At 42.4% G+C, this 21,467-nt stretch overlaps 1 protein-coding gene and 2 long non-coding RNA genes across 7 annotated transcripts in view; 2 read left to right on the forward strand and 1 right to left on the reverse strand.

Moving 5' to 3' along the window:
• LOC109511939 (uncharacterized) overlaps positions 1 to 11,071 on the forward strand; it is a 53,447-nt gene extending 42,376 nt beyond the window's left edge. The window contains exon 3 of the long non-coding RNA XR_002167423.1: positions 10,257 to 11,071. This is a non-coding gene — a long non-coding RNA (uncharacterized LOC109511939). The remainder of the gene's footprint in view (positions 1 to 10,256) is intronic.
• A 295-nt stretch (positions 11,072 to 11,366) lies between these two features.
• On the reverse strand, positions 11,367 to 20,983 carry LOC109511938 (uncharacterized). 3 transcript variants are annotated; one of them, XR_002167422.1, is made up of 4 exons: positions 20,944 to 20,983; positions 14,461 to 14,585; positions 13,521 to 13,615; positions 11,367 to 11,972 (listed from the first exon to the last, which is right to left on the reverse strand). It is a non-coding gene; the product is annotated as an uncharacterized LOC109511938 (long non-coding RNA). The 3 variants fall into 3 exon arrangements; XR_002167421.1 differs by lacking the exon at positions 20,944 to 20,983 and having other exon boundaries at positions 14,461 to 14,909; XR_002167420.1 differs by lacking the exons at positions 14,461 to 14,585; positions 20,944 to 20,983 and having other exon boundaries at positions 11,367 to 11,739; positions 11,862 to 11,972; positions 13,521 to 14,103.
• atp11c (ATPase phospholipid transporting 11C (ATP11C blood group)) overlaps positions 12,196 to 21,467 on the forward strand; it is a 98,934-nt gene continuing 89,662 nt past the window's right edge. For 2 of the 3 annotated variants that reach the window (XM_019863305.1, XM_019863306.1), the window contains exon 1: positions 12,196 to 13,495. In XM_019863305.1, the coding sequence (XP_019718864.1) occupies positions 13,469 to 13,495 (27 nt within the window). In that variant the 5' untranslated portion in view covers positions 12,196 to 13,468. The remainder of the gene's footprint in view (positions 13,496 to 21,467) is intronic. The other variant, XM_019863307.1, reaches the window with a different exon arrangement.

Below are 21,467 nucleotides of genomic sequence, written 5' to 3' on the forward strand. Positions count from 1 at the left end.
CCCCCCCCCCCCCCCCCCCCCCCCCCCCCCACACACACACACAATTCATGCAAACCTCAGGCTTTCCCGTGGTATTACCATATTGTGCTGCGGGGCGCAAGGAAGCTTCCCGTTTTATCTGGGCCCAGTTCATAGGAAGTGGCTTGCTGTGTTGTTTTGGTTGAAATGCGGAGGGTCAAATGCGAGCCCCGGGGGCATGTTTAGGTGAAAACTTGGCAAGCTCTGACCCAACACCCCTCCACTTGCCTGTTACCTTGGAGAAGGAGACAAATTGAACCTCTTTTAGGCCGACATGCTATGTAACTCAGTAGCGCTATGATGACTTTATTGTGCTAAGCTAGAATTTTCATGCGTTATATTTCTGTCAATTTTATCTTGTATTTCTCCTCTGCAATTCAAAATTTAAACGCATATTTTAACTTTGATACATATGTCCTAACAATATTTGTGACTTGTTCTTTTAGTGATGAGCTTGTTGAGGCACATTATTCACCTGACAGCCAGGCTAACGTGTGCTAGCTAAAACACAGATCTTTAACGACTGTACACCACTGACGTTAGCGTAATCAACTTCATCAGAAAAACAAATTTAAAAATAATGCCAACATAACGGAAATTCTAAATGCTCACTTTTTAGAAATAACTTTCATTTCCAGCAACTATTAGTACATTTTACCCTTTCAGGGACAGCGGCCATTACAGTGGACACCTTATCATGTTATCACGTTACAGAGTGCATGAAAGGGTTAAATGCAAAATACTTTTTATTCTACCTACCCAATTATTTTCTATTAAGATACTTTCAGGTACTTAATGCAAGACTTTGGTCTGTGAGTCTCAGGTGAGTTTGTGGCGCAGCCTCGTACAGCGTCGAGCTGGGCAGCCATCATTGTTCTGGAGCCGCAAATCACCCGTGCCGCAATCAGGCGCCCCGATCTGGGCTTGTGTGAGCTCCCGCCGTTCCTGATGATTCCTCCGCTGATTGTCCTAACTGGACTCCTGTCTGTGGCGGCAGATTAGCATGGATTGTTTTTTCTCTGCAGCATACGGATTGGGCCGTGTTAGCATTCACACCTCCACTCGGCACCCCGGGGCTCTGGAGGGGCTCACAGATGCAAAGGAGAACATTGACTCGATCCAAAAGTCAACTTTGATAGGATGGCTAATAAGTACCCATGCGTTTATCAGGATTTCCTAAGCAAAGGAATGCATGGGCATGATTACACCTAAAAATGTACTTTTGAAAATAGTGGCGGGGGCATTTATGGTGGCCAGGTTTGCGATTCGCCCAATTTGAGTTACTTTTAAACCAGTAGTTTAACAGAACCAAAACTCTTGGTAAGGAGAGAGAACTTCTCTTCACATAAACAAATATGTGTGCGAACACAAGAAATATCCGTTTCTCAAATTTCTATGCAGATAATGCTTCAATTTTTGCTTCACCGGCAAGCATATAATACATGACGTAAGAGAAAAAAAACTGTTTTCGAAGGTCGGTTTACATGTGGTATGTGCCAATTTAATACTGGTTGATTTTTGTGGCATGTTCCATATTCCGTGTAGTCTTGATACGTTGAATTGGCATATTTCACAACTGAGTTGAAATATTTGTCTTTATTATTTTACGTGTATGTTAGAATATTTCTTTGTTGGACTAATTGTTATGACGTCACGCGACTGGCGACAGTGCGGAGAAGAAGGAGCTGGACATGAGAGACAGATGAGGTCAGCTGAAGCCAGCGGTATAATTTTTTGACCAATGTCAAATTAAGACAAACAAACAAAGAGAAGCCTTTTTTTGTATACAGTACTTTTCTTCTCTAATAAATAGAAAATACAAAGAAGTCCTTGTCCTGTTTGCATTCAAGACTCGTCGTTATGCTGGCCTCAAAGGTGTTATGTCTTTGCGGAATAGCACCAACACGTGTTCAATGTTGTAGTTGCAGCTTATAATCAGGTGTGCCCAATAGCCCGAAACGTACTGTAAGTCTTTCTTTTTTTTTTTTAACCTATAGCTGTTTCCATCATCTTGTCTCCATGGCAGTGAGCCTCAGCACGTTGTCTGTGCAAACGCGCAAGCATTGTCATTGGGCTCTCATATGACGGACATGTCACGCATGTCCGAAAATGACCACGTTTTGTATCTGTTAGATTGATTGGCTACAGAGATGCAGTTTGGAGAAGTATGTGAGGCCGGATTTGACCTGCATACTCATTTGACTCACAGAGATGCTTCAAGCGATCTTCTGTATCTCATTGCAGGTCATGTTACACCATATAAACACAACTACGGCGACTTCTACTATATCGCAGCAGATCCTCTTGTGACAACAATTTAGTAGCAGACTGTACTAAAAGTAATGCCCTATACAGTAACAAAGTTATTCTGGTTCATGAAAACTAACATCATCAAAACTAAATTGAAAGAGCTTTTTTATTGATGAAAAAAACATATTAAAACCTACTGAAACTATAATTAGAGCGAAAATGACCGTAGTTTTCGTCTTTGTCAACTAATTTCATACATAGTTGTTGTTTTGCGATTATTGTTCTGTCATGCATAAAAAAGAAGGTCAAATGTGTTTAGGAATCGTATTTTACTTTATTGCGCACTATTAGTGACCTTTTTTTCATGCACAAAAAAATTCCATCCATTTATCCATTCTCCAATCCGCTTATCCTCCCAAGGATCGCGGGGCGTGCTGGAGCTTATCGCAGCTGTCTTCGGGCACTTGGCGGGGGACACCCTGAACTGGTTGCCAGCCAATCGCAAAGCACACATCGACGAACAACCATCCGCGCTCACACTCACACCTCGGGACAACTTAGAGTGTTCCATTAACCTGCCACGCATGTTTTTGGAATGGGGGAGGTAATCGGAGTACCTGGAGAAAACCCACGCAGGCACGGAGAGAACATGCAAACGGCATACAGGAAGCCCAGAGCCGGAATCGAACCCTGAACCTCTGCACTGTGAGGTTGACACGCTAATCAGTCAACCACCAGGTCATGCAATACAAATTCTCTCTCCGTGTGTGTGTGTGTGTGTGTGTGTGTGTGTGTGTGTGTGTGTGTGTATGCGTGCGTGCGTGCGTGCGTGCGTGTGTGTGTGTCTGTGTATATAGATATATATATATATCAGAAAAAAACTAAAATTAATACTAAAACAAATAAAAATGTAACTAAAATGATGCGTTTTCCTCCACCCCAGAAAAAAAAATTATTTAAAAACCTGCAAGCTGGCTCTCAAAACTACGGTAAGTAAAAATAAAATAAAGTTCAAAAGAAATAAAGACTAATATATATTTTAAAGAGTTCCTAACTACTATAGTCTTGGACTAGACCAGACCAGTGATTAGCTGACGACCCCCAGCAAGCTTGCGACCTGAATGAGAACAAGAAGATACTGGAGAAAATGAATGGCTAAGGTTGGATTTTGTGTGCCAATCAGACCGGTAGCACGTGGTGAGGGAGGTCAACAAACAAACAGTCAGTGAAGGCACATATAGAAGAAGATACTGAACATTGCCTGGGGTGTACATGTCCTCTGTCAAATCATCTGTCCCTGTGTGACTGAGCAACTCTTCTTAACATCAGACAATTACGTTGAGTGACAACTCGTCTGTCCAGTTTTTTGGAGCATGATGTCACATTTCAGTCTGCATACCACACCACCTGCCACTACGAGGATCTTACTTGACTCACAAATGTGTGCATTCTCACCACCCGCCAATCACTCCTTGCTCTTTGCTCTTGTTTGGTTGAGGGATTACAACGGATTGCCATGATACTTCGTGGAAAAGGCGAGGCGAGGAACAAAAAAAAAAAAAAAAAAAATACCATGCATTGCAGACTTTTTTGTTCACTTTTCTTAATTTTGGCGTGGCTTATATAGGTTTTACTTTGGTGGAGGTCTGCCTGCATCTTAGCTACATTCTAGTTATTCATTTGGATTACAGTGATACCCTGATTTACAAAAATAAAACAAACAACTGATAAATTGATTTTTGGAGGTCAATGCCAATTCTGGCAGAATTTGGCAAGATAAAATTCTGTTCACCGATTAATTGGCCAAGTAATTAAAAAATAGCCATGTATAATGAATAAACTAACTTATTTTTGGTCTCTTAACACTTACAACAATAAATATATGAATTACAGGCAGAACATTTTATAGTACCAGTACTTTGGATCAGAGAAAAAAATCAGCAAAAATGTGAGTATTTTTTGGGGGGCCATTTTGGGTGGGGATGTTTGAGTGTATTATAGATACTATATATTACATTGTGGTTTTATTTCGATCAAGTTGAGTCATTTTTGTTTTACTTTGTAATGTGTTGGGTAAGAAAAATAATGTCCAATTTTTTTTAGCCAATTTTAAAAGAGCTATTATTTGCCGATTAATCGGTCGAACTGGATTTACAAGTGCCATAACCTAAAAGTTGTGCAAATTTAAAGCTGTTAATTTGATGGGTTTTTTTTTAGTTTTTTTTGGTGTGGTGTTATCCAAATTTATGAGGGAGCTTCGGATACTTTGCTGTTAAAGTGAAGTGAAAAAAAATGAAAAAGCAAAGGATCACTTCCTGATTCACTTTCTGCTGTTTATAGAATGGGACACATAAACCAATACAAAATGAGATCACTCGTATGGAGTTTGGAGACTATGTTTGCACTGAAATAACCGTGCGGTAAATGGGACTGAATCCAGGATCCTAGGCCACGCCCCTTAAGACACACATCAACACACAAATACTAGTGTGTGCATCCAACTACTTAATTTCGTTACATTTTCTTTAATGATATATTTAACTTTGTATTTTACAGTCCAATGTAAATGTCTTTTCTTCGAAACGCCTTAAAAGATTTTTTTTCTTTTGGGTGGAAGGTGGCTGGAACAGACTAATCACTTTATTTCAATGATAAAATTGATTTCAAGCACGAGTAAATTGAGTTATTTGAGCTTGTTAACAGAACAAATTGAACTGAATTAAATTTTCGGAACTTTGCCGGCATTTTGCAGGATGTCTGTGTACTATTTAGAGTCACTCTAGTTTGTCATATGAATTATGATGTAAGTTAGTAAGGCCTGTCGCACACTGAGAGACTGCGGCCGAACATTACTGAAGTGGACAATTGCAAAAAAAAAAAAAAAAAAAAAAAAACCCAAGAAACTGCAACCCTCTATCAGGTTTTCATTCTCCACATACAATATACTGCACTATATTATTTTTGAGTGAACCGCATAAACATGGTGCGATTGTCAAAGAAGAAATGTATTGCCATAATGAGAGCAAGTGGTTGACAATAAAGGAGGAAGAGAACGGATATTATGAGAGGCTATGGGCAGCGATCGGTTTGATCGTCCGTTCCCTGACTCTATCTGTGCATTTTGGCCACAGAGACTCTCTGCACTTTACTTTTTAGCAACAGTGTGTGTGCGTGTGCGTGTGCGTGTGCGTGTGCGTGTGTGTGTGTGTGTGTGTGTGTGTATCCATCCAGCCATCCATTTTCTGAACCGCTTTATCCTCACAAGGGTTGCGGGGGGGTGCTGGAGCCATTCAGTAGCAGTAGGCGGGGGACACCCTGAACCGGTTGCCAGCCAATCGCAGGGCACATGTGGGAGCCGATCGAACCCACGACCTCTGCACTGTGAGCTCGACGCGTTAACCACTGGATCACCGGGCAACGTGTGTATATATGTGTGTGTGTGTGTGTGTGTGTGAATCTGAGAGAGAGAGAAAAAAATGGAGCGAGAGAGGGAGTGAGGTAAAGCAAAAGAAGTCGTCTTCGTCTTGTTGTGGGTATCTCAGCACCTGCGCTTTGTGAAGCAGAATCATTTCGAGAGAGAGAGAGAGAGAATGGGTGCCTAAATAAATGTGTGGGGTTTTTTTCTGCCTATCCTTTTGGTTCAGTAATCGCTAGACGTGCGTGTGAGCTCAGGTCGGCTTGAGCCCGAGTTGTTTATCTAATGCTCACATATTGACATTATATGTCTGTGCTCTCGCACCTATTGTATTGCCGTGTTTACTTTTAGCAGGGGCGTGGCTCGGGGTCCAAGGTGAAGCAGGGGTGGGGGTTGGCGGTCGATCCCAGGAAACTCAGCGCGCTCCAGAAACCCGAGCTTGGGCCCGGTTGAAGACAATGAGCAGAACACGTGAGAGTCGTTGCACATGGCATCTAAGGTTACCTGTTTGTCCTGCCTCACTTTGAACTTTTGGCCCGATGGGAGCAAACCGCAGCTCATCTCACTTTTACCACTCCTGTGCTGCTCCACCTTCATCCCAACAATTACCCGACACATCTCTGTTACGTCGCACCTGGCCCCGGTTTGTGTGTGACGGCTTTGTGTCCTGCCCCAACAAATCTTTATGTGCCTTGTACCTGAACGAGGTTACGCAAAAACTACTGACTTTCTTTCCACACATCTTTGTTGTTGGAATAAGAACATGTTTAGCTTTGACGAGAACACAGATAAAGGTACAGATCCAGATTTTTTTTCCTCACTTCATGTTTCATCTTTTGCCTCATTTACTCATTTAATCTACTCACCCCTGCCCATTGAGCACCTAAAGTCCCGTATATTCTAGTATTCTGATAAATGTCTTGTAAATTTGACACACCGCAGATAAGTGTGTTATTAACGATCCTGACAAATTTGAATGATTGCTAAGTTCATAAAATGATGCGTCAAAATGATGAAAAACCAATCCAATGTCTCTGTGGGTGTGCCCTCAATGTTTGCTGAAACCACACTGAGGTTAACTGTCAACTGAATATGTCAACGAACATGACCACTGGAACTATGAAAATATATTTGCCTCAAGGCTCCGGTGGCTAGAATACATCACACCGGGTCCTCACGATGTTCATCTACTTTGCGACGATGAGGCACTCTAATGCGGCCAAGCCTGTGCAAAACCCCGGTCCACACACTGGCTGTCAAATCAGATTAAAAAATAAAAATGTATGCCCTCCTTGCGGTCCCACCTTTCTCACTGTGACATGCGCACCCTCACGGTCAACAATGAGTCACTCTAAAACGGCCACGCCAGCCTGAAACCCACATGCTGGTTGTCGAATCGGAAAAAATGCTGTTCTCCTTGCTCCTCTGCCATTCTCTGTGTGACCTGCATGCACTCACAGCGAACAATGAGGCACTCTAAAGCAGCCACTTAATCTGAAGGGAAGTTGCATTTTTAAGGATGCAAGGTATGTTGGGCTAAATATTTATTGCCATTGTGCTGGATAAGTGTTGGTGCGAACAAATGAGCTGAAGTTTTTCTACTGTATAATGGCGGAGATGTGAATCATGCAAGGGCCCAAGTCTGTTATTTTAGCCACACCCCAAACAATCTGTTGTTTCATGAAATATACTGTGATTCAATAAGTAGAAATTACGGACTTCTCCTTTTTGCACGTTTTCAGCAAATATCCTCAAAAGATAAAAGTATTTGGAGGAAAAAAAAAAAAATCTCTGAATTTGCCAGATTCAGTTTTAATGCTGACCCGAAACAGGATTGTTCGCCTCTAATGAGTCTGTCATTGTAGTTTAATGACTGCATGGCAAGTATTCATACTGTGTACAAGTTTGCGCAGAGGATTACATCCAGCACCGCCTCATCGCTCTGCCCCCTCGCCACCCCTCCCTGCCTCTGTCGCTCTTTCAATTTAGCTAACAGGCCATTATGACGACTGATCTCTTGAGTGCATCACTCACTGGCAGCACACCTCAATTTCTGTATGTTTGCCGTCTGTCTCTCCGGACAAAAGCGCCGGTTGGAAAGATCCTCCTACCTTTGCTGTCAGGCTTCATCCACCCAATGCATGTATGCATCCATCCATGCATCCATCCATGCATCCATCCATGCATCCATCCATCCATCCATCCATCCATCCATCCATCCATCCATCCATCCATCCATCCGTAGCACACAGGTGTACAGCATCCAGCAGCCAGACAAACTGGACTTTCAAGTCCCACACCAATTGGACTGTGGTCCTCTCACCTGTGTAAATACAAGAACAACGAGATGAAGGATGGAAAAAGAGCAAAATTGAGCGATGGTTCCCAAGCCTTGGGTTACTAGGGCGTGGCGCCATACAGAATAACGCACAGCTGAGCAAACGTGCGTTGCCACAGGACTTCACCTGTTCCCCCTCGCTAATCCGTCGGCGCAACACGGGCTCGCATGAGACGTTCTTTTATGGACGCCTGAATGGAGATTTCCTTTGAGGTTACGCAGTTGATACACTCGCTAATGTCACTTTTGTGCCGTGGTTACATTGTAGAGTGATTGCCCGCCTGGGGCGACACATACCCCCTTTTAAAGGTGCACCGGCATCAGTTGGAGGTATTATCCCGTAGACGTATATGGATGCGATTCAGGAAATCCTTTCATCTGCAGGCAGAGGTTTTTAGCTCATTGGGAAAATGTAGCGTGGAATGGAGGAGACTAAAGCTTCTCGATGACTGAGGAGCTCACATGCTGACATGGAACACTTGTCCTGGGCCAAAGCTCTTAATCGACCTGGCATTCATGATGTAAAAACTGTCCATTCTGATGTGGAAACTGTTTACCAAAAATGCTTTCCACACATTCCGGAGCGCAGTGCCAGTGCAGTGACAAACAAGTTTCGCAACTGCCATGAGCTAAGACAAACTATCACTATTATTATTATTAACTTCTGTTAAAGAGCAGCAGGGTGTACTCGTGCAATTTTCCAGCTTTAATTGAGACAAGGCACATATTTTTCATAGGGAAAAAAAAAATCTTATGAGAAGTCACCAAACAAATTTCACATAAACTGTGTTCAGTCCTGTCGCTGATGCTGTAGTGGTACACTCGCCTGACTTGTGTGCGGGCAACGTGAGGTGGGCTCCCGCTCAGTGACGGTGTGAATGTGGGTATGAATGGTGGTTTGTCTCTGTATGTGCGCTGTGACTCTCCGGCGACAAGTTCAGGGTGTAGACTGACTTCCGCCTGAAGTCAGCTGGAATAGGCCCCAGCGACTCCGTGCGACCTTGTTCAGAATAAGTGGTGTTGAAAATGGATGTATGGATGGATGGATGTGTCCAGGCCATTCCACTGAATCAGTGCACGATAACATGACCTCATAGAATGTTATTAAATACAGTGACGTGCGGTAAGATTCAAGGCAGGTGAGGCACTGACTTCATCACAGTCAAATTTACCAACGTATTATCAACCAAATATATAGTTTTTTTGACAATTACATTGGCAACAATTTATGCTTTGTTTAAAGTCCCATATCACCGTTTTTTTTTTTTTTTACACAAAAACGGTAGCGCACAACAAAACACATCTCATAGAAAAAAACTTTTTGATCTTACCAAAAGTACAAAAACAAAACAAAGTAAAATAAATTTACAGTAGCAGCAACTGTATAAATAAAATATTACCCCCAAAAAATGTTCTCTTCATTTTTTTTTCATCAATGATGTCAGGTGAGGCTGGGCCCCACCTGCCTCCACTGACAGCACATCACTGGTTAAATACAATTAACACTACATTGAACACTGGAAAAATAGAATTTGTTGCCTGTCACTACTTCCTAAATTTAGACTTTACAATCAAATAGCAATATTTTGTGTGTGTGTGTGTGTGTGTGTGTGTGTGTGTGTGTGTGTGTGTGTGTCTGTGTCTTTCTTTATGTATGTATGCCAGTGATGTATAGTGACCAAAGGAACAATTAAATGGTCATATGTAAATTATGACAAGTTTCTTTATTCCAGTATTTTCACGACATTGTTCGGTGGTGTGCCGTGTGAATTTAAAAAAATAATAATAATATGGGCCTTGGTGCAAAAAATGTTTGAGAAGCACCGACCCTATATGTGTTATGATCTTCCTGAAATGACATCATAGCTAGCTCCTCTGTAATTTTAGTCCTTGGCTTATTTTTCGGAAGTTACGAGCAAACTTCAGAGATGAACTCTTCTGCTCTTTCTGGCTTTAAAAGTTTTAACTGGCTTTTCCTGAACACGCTGCACATTTTGTTCTCTGATGCCTTTTGAATCGGTTGCGAAACGCTGCTGCTTTGAATGATCATCTTGCAACATTCACGCACAGAACTTCGTACAAATGGCAAGGGAGCAAAATGACTGTGATGATGTTTCGGCATTTAAGGGGGCGGATGTGGCGAGTTGAAATCAAGTGAAACGTATGGCACCAGGGCAGCCAGACTCGACGCCTATATGTGATGAGTCTCTTCCTCCTTTTTCACCCTCTGTGCAGGTTTGGGCCTGAAAGACGTGCCAGACCTGCTGCCAAAGCATCGGCCTCCACCTCACCCTGCAGACATGGCTGATACGCACACCGACGCACACACACGCACACACAAACGTGAGTTTCTTTCATGTTTATTTTTCTGCATTTACAGCCACCTGAAGAAAATAGTTTCATCGTGGAGAGTATGAATTAAGCATCATGTTTTTTTGGGGGGGGCAATTCAGTTGTTGATCAGCGGTGTTCAACTTTGAGGAGCTCCCTTGCCTTTTCGTGCAACACCTCATATCGCTTGATGCATTCCTTAATGTTCTGCACTGTAGAGCGTGAGCTATGCAAACCTCTTTCGATTTTTTTTTTGGACTCGCTATTAGTTTAGTCACTTTTGGGGGCCGAGCACAGCGCAGCAATCACTCATTACAATCCCTAATTTGTCCTTGTAAGCATTTCAAGGCATAAATTACAGCAATTGTGGTTACTCAGTTACTTGCATTGAAACATTGGTTTTGTTGTGTTTGTCAACAGGAAATGAGAATCTAATTGATTTTGGGTGGGAAGCCAAAAAAGATCTATTTTTTTCTTTATGCTGTCTGTTTTGAACATTGCAAACGAGGGCATTAGTAGGCAACTGCCAAAGAGATGACACACGGGGTATGGTATAAACCGTTCAATTCGACAAGGTCAGCATGAAAATTGAGTGGCACAAAAATGACGTGAGTGGTTGGCAATCAGTCCAGGATGTACCCTTCCTCTCGCCCAAAGTCAGCTCCAGCTGCCCTGGGACCTCAACGAGCACAAGTGCTATAGAAAATGGTTGGATGGCCTTGACTTATATGTTAGCACTGAGCTACCGCACGTTCATCGGGCATTTATTTTTTTTATTAATTTATTTTATTTTTATTTTATTTTATTGTTTTAAATCTTATATTATGATATTTTACTGATGGTTGGAAAATAACATCTGGAAATGACTTCTATTTGCATCGCGACATCTGGGCGTTGGGTTATTCAAATGCGGGAGGAACTCTATACAGTCACGCGCATAAACGTGTTATTGCAAAGGTTTCAGAAATTGTAGTTTTGACCTTAACCCGAATATTGACTGCATGTATGTTGCACGTACAGCGCATTTGACAATAAAGTTGAACTTGACTTGATGTAAATATAGGAGCCTGCCATCAAAACCCTCAAAATCAAAGTCCAGTGAAGTGAGTCACAAAGACTCTGTTTGGCATTGTTAATAATCATGATGATAAAAATTGGAAATATTCCGGCAGTTGGTAAGAAGTTGTCAAATGTTGTGCTGTACATTTCTATACATTTTTTTTTCTGGCGATGTGCATGCCTGCTTGCAGCTTCTCTGCTCCCACGCCGGCGCACATTCTTGTCATGGCTTGGCTGTGTGTGTCTCCGTCTCGGATCATGGAGCCGTCACACACTCCTGCCATGCGTCAGCGTTTGACACAATCAGGCGACGTTCACACGGTCCTCCCTGACATAAACACACTGTAAACACCAACACACGCATGCGAATGACTTGTCATTTGTCTCTCGGTGAAATGCAAGTCTCCCCCGCACCCCCTGTGCTATTTTTAAAGACTGGAGTACACCTACCTGCATTCTCGAAGGCTGGGCCACACCCATGGTGCGGTGTCCCGTGCGTGTCAAGGAGGGAAAAATAAGTCAGGTGAAGGAATCCTCAACACTAGTGCAGTGATTCCCAGTCTTGATGAAGCAAAGGCACCACCAAACAATATATAATTATTATCATCACATTATTGTTTTTAAGACAGTACAGTACTGCTAAATGCAATTAAAAAAAAACATGTTGAAAAATAAATTTGAAGTGTTTTGTGGAGAGCTGGAACGGATTAATTAGATTTCCATTCATTTCAATGGGGAAGAAGGATTTATGGTTAAGTGTTTTGAAATGCAAGCCTCATCATAAAGGTACTACTGTGTATAAAAATTTACTGGCAAAATAATTCACTTTGTCTGAAATCTGAGCCTGTTCAGTTGAACACAAATCGATTATTCTGTTGTATAAATGGCCACAGCACCTTCTTCCATTTGGTGGACGAATACTTAATTGTTCTGTCTGTCACTGTTATTGATAAATGAACAAACAGACATTATTTCTTATAAATAAACAATATTCTGACCAATAGCTCTCTAATTTGATGACGGTGTAAATCCGACAAAGCGTTGATCGACCCCGATGACCTGGTGTTGATTATTTCAGACACGCGCAGGGCGGCGGATCAGCGAGAGGGAGGGCTGTTTCGGTGTGGTAGTGGTCACAGCCTACATCAATCTTGGCCAATCAATGTGGCTCCTTTCATTCGCTAATCACACACTAGTCTTGACATAGAAGGAACACATCTGCGTCATCAAGTGTGCAGTTGGAGATCAGTTGTGAGCCCACCCACTGTGCTGCCCAGTGGGATGATTTTCAAAAAAAGATTCAGAGAGTTTAATGCTCGCTGTTCAAATGTTTATGAATGAAATACATTTGGAATCCACCACACATATCCACTGAGCTCAGAATCTGTCTGCCAGTGCCCCAAATTAAATTCACCAAACTCACGTTAGACTATTTCGAGATGAGCAAGTGTAAATTTAGAGTTTAATTTTGTGCCACAGACACACCCGCACTGTGCCGGAACACCCAGTTTTCCAGACACACGCTACTCTGAAAATCAACGACGATATCGCCCAGACAGTATACCAAAATTTGACAATTTCCCATGGCACACTAATGCATAGCCACACTGTGGTTGGGAATCAGGTGTGTATCACTGTGTTAGGTAGAACGGTAGACTAGTGGTTAGCACGTATGACAGAAGTGGTTGGTACTCGCGGCACAATTTTTTTTTTTCCTTCAAAGCATTACCGCCTACGTACTCGTAGGTACGGCGCCGACTGATTGTCACACGCTTGCAGCATGTCTGGTTAGTGCACAGGACATTGCTGTCCCACGTGGGGCCTCCCTTGTCAGTTTGTTGTCTGGTTTGTTTTTAAAGTCCCAACTGTCACCGGGCAAGTCGACTGCCCAAATCTACAGAAAACAGCTTTACGATAGTGATTGCTTTGTTTGATGTTCGTGACTGTGCTGCCCTTGAGGCTGTGCTCGTTTTGAGGTGAGTCACACCTGAGCGCGTGTAGTGTGTTTCACACCAGGAAATCAGTGTAAAGATCACTCACAGTCCTTTGAAGATTTTATGCTGTATCACCATATCTTATCAAAGGTATGTCATCCGATCGTATCTTCACCTTTTCAAATTTTTCCTTCTCTTCATCCATTTAAGCCACCCTCAAAACCGCCTTTCGTTGAACACGCCTTGCCGTCTGCTGGACCCCTTCCTAAACTCAGTGACAGAAAGATTCGCGTGCCAGACATTTGTTGGAGAAGGTGAGATACATGATTGAATTCAAGCAAAGAGAAAATACAAGTGCTTTGCAGGGACGGGCAACTGGTGGCCACACTCTCAGTGGCCTCTTGATTAATTTAAAAAAAAAATGCATTGACAGTTGTAGTTTCAAGTTGCAATATCACCACTCACCACTAGATGACAGACATGCCTTTGTTCCGCTGATATTGGGTCTCATATTGTCCAATACTGCCACATGAGTAACCCTAATCATTTTTTGGAAGGTTAGGAATTATAAACAGGACAAACATAGACCTCAATAATATTAACATTTTGAGTGAGTTGATTTTTTTGAAAGATGCACAAAATGAGTTCTTACACTTGGTTTCTTGTTGAGCAGTTTTGTGCCATCCTTGAATAGTCCTTTTTATGCATGAGAATCCTTTGCACTGGAAAAAAAAAATCACAATATGTGGTTATTGTGTTTAATTGCTTCAAACCCTTTAGGATGGGGGATATTTTATAGATGCATTGAAAAATTATGAAAAATGAAATACATGAAGAGCACATATTCTGCACACATGCACGTATGTTGTCCATATCAAAAATAGCATTTTGTCATACATCTGATGAGGAAGTACATTTTTGTGTGTGTGTGTGTGGGGGGGGGGGGTGGTGGATTTGTGTGAGATTTTGTATGGTGATGTGTTGTGACATTTTTCTCATGTGCTCATGATTCGATAAACGTTGAGAAAACCTGAGCTGGATTTAGAACCTGTCAAGGCTGACGTTTGTCATTTGTGATTTTGACAGGGAAATTGGCAAGCACTTCAGAAAGTTACTCAGAATACATTACCGTACTGTCGTTTTGTTGGTATGCTGCCTATCTGCTGTTTGATGCTTCACCAAGTAGTTGCCAGGTTGCCAGGTGTGTCTCATGAGGAAGTGCAGGGAACGAGTTATGCGTCTGCCAGGAAAATGGAAAGACCGACCGATCCAGCATATATTTCACACGCATTACTGACAGCTTCAGGCAAAATCAATTACATCGTGTACAGTGGAGGCTTGGAGGGAAACACTTTTGTTTTTGCAGGCATAGTGCATCCATCCATCCATCTATTTTCTATTTCTATTTCATGCCCCACCCACCCCCAAAAAAATGGTCTGTGCTTTCAAAATATGTTATATTACTATAAATTTTTGGTGGTTTTTTTAAGAAGAAACATGCCCTGTGACGAACAGGCGACCAGTTCCGGCTGTAGTCCGCCTTCCGCCCGAAGTCAGCTGGGATAGACTCCAGCAACTCCCCTGTTCAGGATAAGCGCTGTTGAATGGATGGATGGAAGCGGAAACAAAAAAGATTCAGCAACTGTTTACATAATGTATTATAAAAGTGAGCCACTTCATTAGGTACACTTGCACAATCGAACAAGTTCTGTGTCAATCATTTCCTTACTTCACCAAGAGATCAAGGTCACTTTTGAGTGACGCTGTCAGAGAGGTATTCACGTCACATTGTGGCTATTATTGTGGTTTTTATAATGATTTGGATTCGACAGACTTTGAATAGTAAGGATTTGTTTCCTTCCCACAGCGCTTGCCTGCGCCTCACAGCGTCGTGTTCTTTGTCCTTCCCGCCAGCTCCAGGCACGTTGCCGTCTTCCTGGGTGACGGAAAGAGCAGTTGAAGCCTTGCAAATCTTACCCCTTCCTTTCCTTTCCTCTTACTTCCTCACTCTCGGTCCACATTTTGAGCCTATAGGGTTGTTTGGGGAGATAAATGTGAGGCCAGGCTGTGGACCGCGGTATGTGACTCAACGGGTGTGCAGCCTGGGAACAACTTTGACTGTTTTTGATGAATGGATGGATAGATAGATTGACTCAGACTTGATCTTAGTCTTACTGTTTGGTGCTTTCTACTGTCTTTGTTTTTAATTTGTTGTTTTATTGTTGTATATATGATATTTGCGCCATGTACAGCACTTTGTACACAGAGGTGGTTGTTTTAAAGTGCTCTATAAATACAGTTGAGGTGAGAGTTGAGTTGAGTAGATAGAAAACTTTTTCCCCCCCATTAATGGGATCTAGAACTTGTAATGAGGTCGCACAAGTTCACACACCCGCTAATAATTTGGATGTGGGTGGGAAAGTACTGTAACCATAAAAATAATACACGCATAAAATGACATGTAAATATCTATGGAACTGTTATTTTAAGCCTACCAACATGCTTAAAAAACATACTCGAAAGCTTATTTCAGTACAAACATGTTTTTATACTAGTCCAAAAAAAAAAAAAGTTTTGTATTGGCAAAGGAAAAAGTGTTTACGGACTCCTCATCCTCCCCAGTCTACATGTGTGTAACTTCACACCGAGCCCCTCAACGATTGTTTGCCGATCTGCCTCTTGGTGTCTTAACCCGTGTCCTTAAACAAACCTTTCCAAAAAGAAAATCACTGTTGGTTCCTTGCATTGTGCAAACAACTTTTTTTTTTTTTTTTATGTGTGTTAATCCAAGCCCGCAAGGGTGGGAGTGGCGTCATCTGTTCACCAGCCCCCACTAGTGGCCAAAAGGGGTTAATATGTGCGCGTCAAGTGAACAGTCTCTCACATTTTTCCCATGAGTGCTGCTTTAATTCATGTTCGCCGTCTGTTGATGATCTAATTACGCAGAGTTCTGGTAATGATGGCGCTGCAGGAATGTAGGAAACAAGCCAAATAAAAACACGTGCCGCGACGTGCACAACGGTGAGAATGTGCTGACAGGCAGGTGGAAATCACTTTGGCTCGGGCCGTCCAAGTGAATCATTCCACGGCCCGCCTGTTTGATCCCGCATGTGCAGTAGCATCTCCTCCCATCCGTTCATCAGTTCATTCCGCTCCGGCCTGCATGGAAAAGGGGGCAGGGGTGTGTGTCTGTTCATGTACACGCATTACGATTTTTAAAGTCTGAAATGATGTTTACAATGAGAGAGAGACCCCACCCATGAATGCGTGGTGTACTTAACATCTAGGAGGGGAAAATAATCTTAACGCACGTCACAACACACATTCGCAAATGGGGGTAAAATGCTCAATTTATTCCAGAATTTTGGTATGCCACGCTTGAATCATTTATTAGAATGGAAGAGACCCCACTTGATAAGGACACAATTCTCAAGTGTGTGCTCAGTGCTCTTATCGTGGGTGGTGTGTAGAGATAAGATCTGTCCTAAAAAATCGAGCCCGACCCGACCGGGCCCGAGGGTATAAAAGCCCGACCCGGCCCGAGCCCGATCACTTAGCTTGATTTGCAGGCCCGAGCCCGAAGCAAACCCAACATTTCATATTTTATTTGTGAGTATTTTTGGTAGAGATTCACATAAACACGCCCCCTACTGTATGCCCGCTGGCCGGGTGAGAAGCATGGTCCTAGTGTCCGCCACAATATTTATTTAAAAAAAAAAAAAAAAAAGTCAACGAGAGAGAAGCCCGACCCGACCCGAACCCGAACCAATGATTGACATTTTAGGGCCCGACCTGACCCGAATTTCGGGTCGGGTCGTGTCGGGCTCGGGCGGCCCGATCTTACCTCTAGTGGTGTGCTCAACGCAGCATATCCACATGCTTGAAGTCATGGAAAATGTTCAACATTGGCCCATTGGTTAGTCGTCGTGAAACCCATTTTCATCCATTTTTAAATTGGAAGAGAGTCCACATTTTTTTTTTTTTTTTTACGATATGCACTAAGGAGTGGCACCCAAATTTCGTTGTATGCAATACAATGACAATAAAGGCAATTCTGATTCTGAGTCAAAGGAGAAATAATCTCTTACAGTATGTGTTGTACTAGAGATTTCGAGGGGGGGGGGGGGAAACAAACCCCAAAACAATTGAAACACACCACAACACAGGATATTCGAATCAAAAATCAAATTTGGCTGAATTATCGGTACGTGTGTACGAAAGCAGTTATCTTTCTCCCCGTTCCCACATACAAGTGAGACCATATCTGGACAAGCACTTCAATGCATCAATCTAGCAAATAAGTAGTTTGGGGGCGTTTTAACGTGAATTGATCGTACATCAGAAACAGCGCGAGTGGACATTTTTCTTCGATGACTTTTCCATCCTGAGTGAAGTTGTGGTAGGCTTCATTTCCAAGACAAACAGGCAAGCAGTGCAGGCTGGCAGATACCACAGTGGTGAAAAGTGCTTTTGCTGGAACGGCAGACTCAGTTCAACCTAATGTGCGTGTCATCACAGTGCAAAAAAAGCCATTGTGTGCCTATTTAGTAAGCCTTAAAATTCCAATCCCACATGCTTTAAATTTATAAAAACACACTTTTTTTTTTACACACATTCTAAACCAATTTCAATATTTTGAACAGAAAAACCAGCCATGAAGCAGGACTGCAAAGTTTTGACTATACCCGAGAAGGCGTTTTGACTGTTAGCCTACTTCCCTCTTTTTTTTTTTTTTTCGAGTAAAACCAGTTCCAAACTGATCCTCCAACCAGAAACCTCTGGCACAGGTTGCGATATTGGGTTACGGATTCATTTCCACGCGATTGTCCTAAAAAACGGGGCCGAGAAGAAGTAAGCGATATGACCACGGGGGGGATCATATTAATGGAACACATACACATCATAATCCCAAAGGACTTCCTACCCGTTCCAATTAGAAGCCGCACCCAGCGGGACAGGTAACAGGAGAACACCTTTCATAGAGAGAGACTGGGAGAGGTGCGAACACACACACACACACACACACACACACACACACACACACACACACACACACACACACACACACACACGGTTGTACTGTGATTAATGTAACCCGATTGTCGCTTTAATCTGTTGAAATATGAGCCTAGAATTTTCTACGTCTCGCCATGAATTCTAAATGACTAATGTAAAAATTCCCACACGGGATGTACATATATCTGTACATGCACTGTATACAGAATTAGAGCAATGAAATAGTATACAATGCCCCCATATGCATGTAACGGGCATTCATTACGAACACGTGGTGACTGTGTGCCAGTTATTAAATGGCTCAGTCGAGAAGACGAACGAAATATAAAGCATGTCACCATAGCATAATTGCCTTTCATCATTTTTCAATATTTTTGGAAAACTCGACAAAGCACCATTTGTAAGAACACACTTTGGTATTTTTTTTTTTTTTTTTATGGAAATTGTCACCAAAACTTCAACCAGATGGATGAACGAGTAAATTGAAAGAGCCCCGCTAAAAATACCACTGTACGTTCTAAAAACCTTTTTTTTTTTTTTTTATCGCTTTTGAAAAATATTGAAAACAACTTTTTCAATTTTGCTATATGGCCGACGAGATGCAAAAAAACCCCGCAAACAACAAAAACAACAAAGGGCAGATAGACAAGTTGATGAAGTTGGAGTGCAGGGATGCAGGGAGGTAAAGCAGGAGTGTGGGATGTACTCAAAGAATTTATTACAAAAAAGCCAAACAAAAAGTACGACAGCAAAATAAAGACAAAATATGAAAAAAAAAGCCCAGAAATCATGAAGCAAATATTAATAAAACACAGGAGAAGAAAAACTGAAGACTGCAGCAGTGAAAACAATGAGGACAAAAGCTACGTGACACGTGACAGCAACACCAACAACGAACCAACACAGACTGAAAGAAAGCAGGGAACTAAATACAAACAAACTGATCGGACGACAGGTCACACCTGGATAAGACACGAGTGGCTGGAGAGAGCAAGTTGGTCGACAGAAGGAACAGGCCTGATGAGAAAAGATGGAGATAAAAACCAAACGGACACAAGAAAACAAAGACATTACAAGAAGCAAAAGGTTTAAAAAACCTAATTTGGGTCTTCCAGATGTTTGTGACAGTACATCACAATCATATCAAAAATATAATTGGGTGTAATATGTTTTTTTTACCACGTTACCATTGTCTCAACTGGATTTGAGATTTGTTTCATGTTATCTTAATTAAAAAAAAAAGTCTAAGTGGTCACAAGTTTTTGAACACGAGTGTACACTAAAATATTTCACTTTTTTATTTTTAACGCCATGAACATTATGATGACCGATTATGTTGATCGGTTGGCAGAAGTCACTCGATTCGACTGGCTGATCGTGAAGCCTTTGCACGTTGAAGTGAGCAAATCTATCCTTCCTTTTAGTATATTAAACCACCAAATTGGGGCCGTGAACATGTCGGCCGATTTGATGTGCCTCAAACCGATCGGTGTGGGTTTGCCCATTGAATATGCATACGTGAGATAGGGATCTTTTGTGGGGTGTGTTATAAATTTTCATCTCGGTGGAGCTGTGTGTGCGTGTGTGTGTGTGTGTGTGTGTGTGTGTGTGTGCGTGTGCGTGTGCGCGTGTGCGCGCGTGTGTGAGTGGATCAGGCAGTGTCACTGGAATCCGCAGTGTTGTGAGAGCGCCATACCTTTCAGCTTCATTAAACCAATTTCACGCCGAGGTGCGCTAAGAGAGGAAGCTCTGAATCCGAGCGCCGCCGACAATGGAGCATTGAGGGGACGAGGCGAAAGTAAATTAGGTACCACTTCACAGATGGCAAATTAAAATCGGAAAGTTGGATCGGAAAAAGTTGAGCCGAGATGATTATGTCTTTATTGTGCCCTCCCTCCTCAATCTTAAAAGCCTCCTTCCCCCCACCACCTTTTACCAAGCACCTTTGCCCCCCCTCTCCGTTTCCACTTCCTCCATCAGCAACCCAACCCTCCAAAAAAAAGAAAAAAAATAATGATCTATTTCTTGTCCGGTAATTGCTTTCTAAGATGCGCCCACTCAAAGAACCGATCTCTGCTTACGCTCCTCCTTTCACCGCCTTAATTTGCTTGAGTCTTATCAGCTACATTTCATATCCAGGAAAATCGTATGAATTAAACATTGATGTGTGCGGCTTATTTCAAGGCCGGCGCTGACCTGCCGCCAACGTGGAACTGCTTCCTCGGCTTAGCGCCTCGTTGTTTGCTAACGCAAACTGTTTGCCGCAGCGTAGCCTTCATGTCCTCATGTGAGCTGGATGAAGACCAAGTCATTTTTAATAAGTGCACTTGAAAACATGTTCCCCATTGAATTTAGACATCTATTCAATAAGTTGTACAGTACTTGCCTTTTGGGGGCAGTACTTGCCTTTTGGGGATGCCCCCCGATTGTTTTTCTTGTGTTGTGAGATGTGATTACAAAAAAATGTCAGGAAAAGCCTACGGGAACAGCAAAAACACTATGGCAGGTGTTGTGCAACCACATTATCCATTTCGTTCATTCTTTCCTACCTTCTCAAAAGGATTTTATTATTACAGTCAAACCTCGGCTTTCGTCCATAATCCGTTCCAGAAGGCTGTTCGAAAACCGAAATTGTTCGAAAACCGAAACCACTCTCTTTTTAAAATAAAAATGTTTACTGAACACGTCTGCTCACAATGGAAAGCAACTCGAGGAAGCGTCACTTCCTCGTGTAAGGAATGCGAGAGGAGTCAAATGGTGCATTCAAGTGCGCTCAGTTTGTTCGAGAACCGAAATTTGTTCGTCATCCGAGGCATAAAAAAATTCGAAATTTTTGGTCGAAAACCGAATTGATCGAGAACCGAGACGTTCGAAAACCGAGGTTTGACTGTGTTATTATTATTATTATTTTTTTTGCTGTATTGAGTTTTACAGGTCAGATTAATATTTTTTGCACGAGCATTTAAACAGGGGCGTGTAGACTCTTTTTTTCATCCACAGTGGCAGGGGGTTTTGTCACAACGACCAGGCAACTTTAGTGGACCTTACCCTGCTTTTACGAGGGCTATGAGGATCAACCCCCCCCCCCGACACACCTCCTCCACCC

The sequence above is a fragment of the Hippocampus comes genome, unplaced genomic scaffold, assembly GCF_001891065.2.
Source record: "Hippocampus comes isolate QL1 unplaced genomic scaffold, H_comes_QL1_v1.1 scaffold381, whole genome shotgun sequence".
Lineage (NCBI taxonomy): Eukaryota > Metazoa > Chordata > Actinopteri > Syngnathiformes > Syngnathidae > Hippocampus > Hippocampus comes.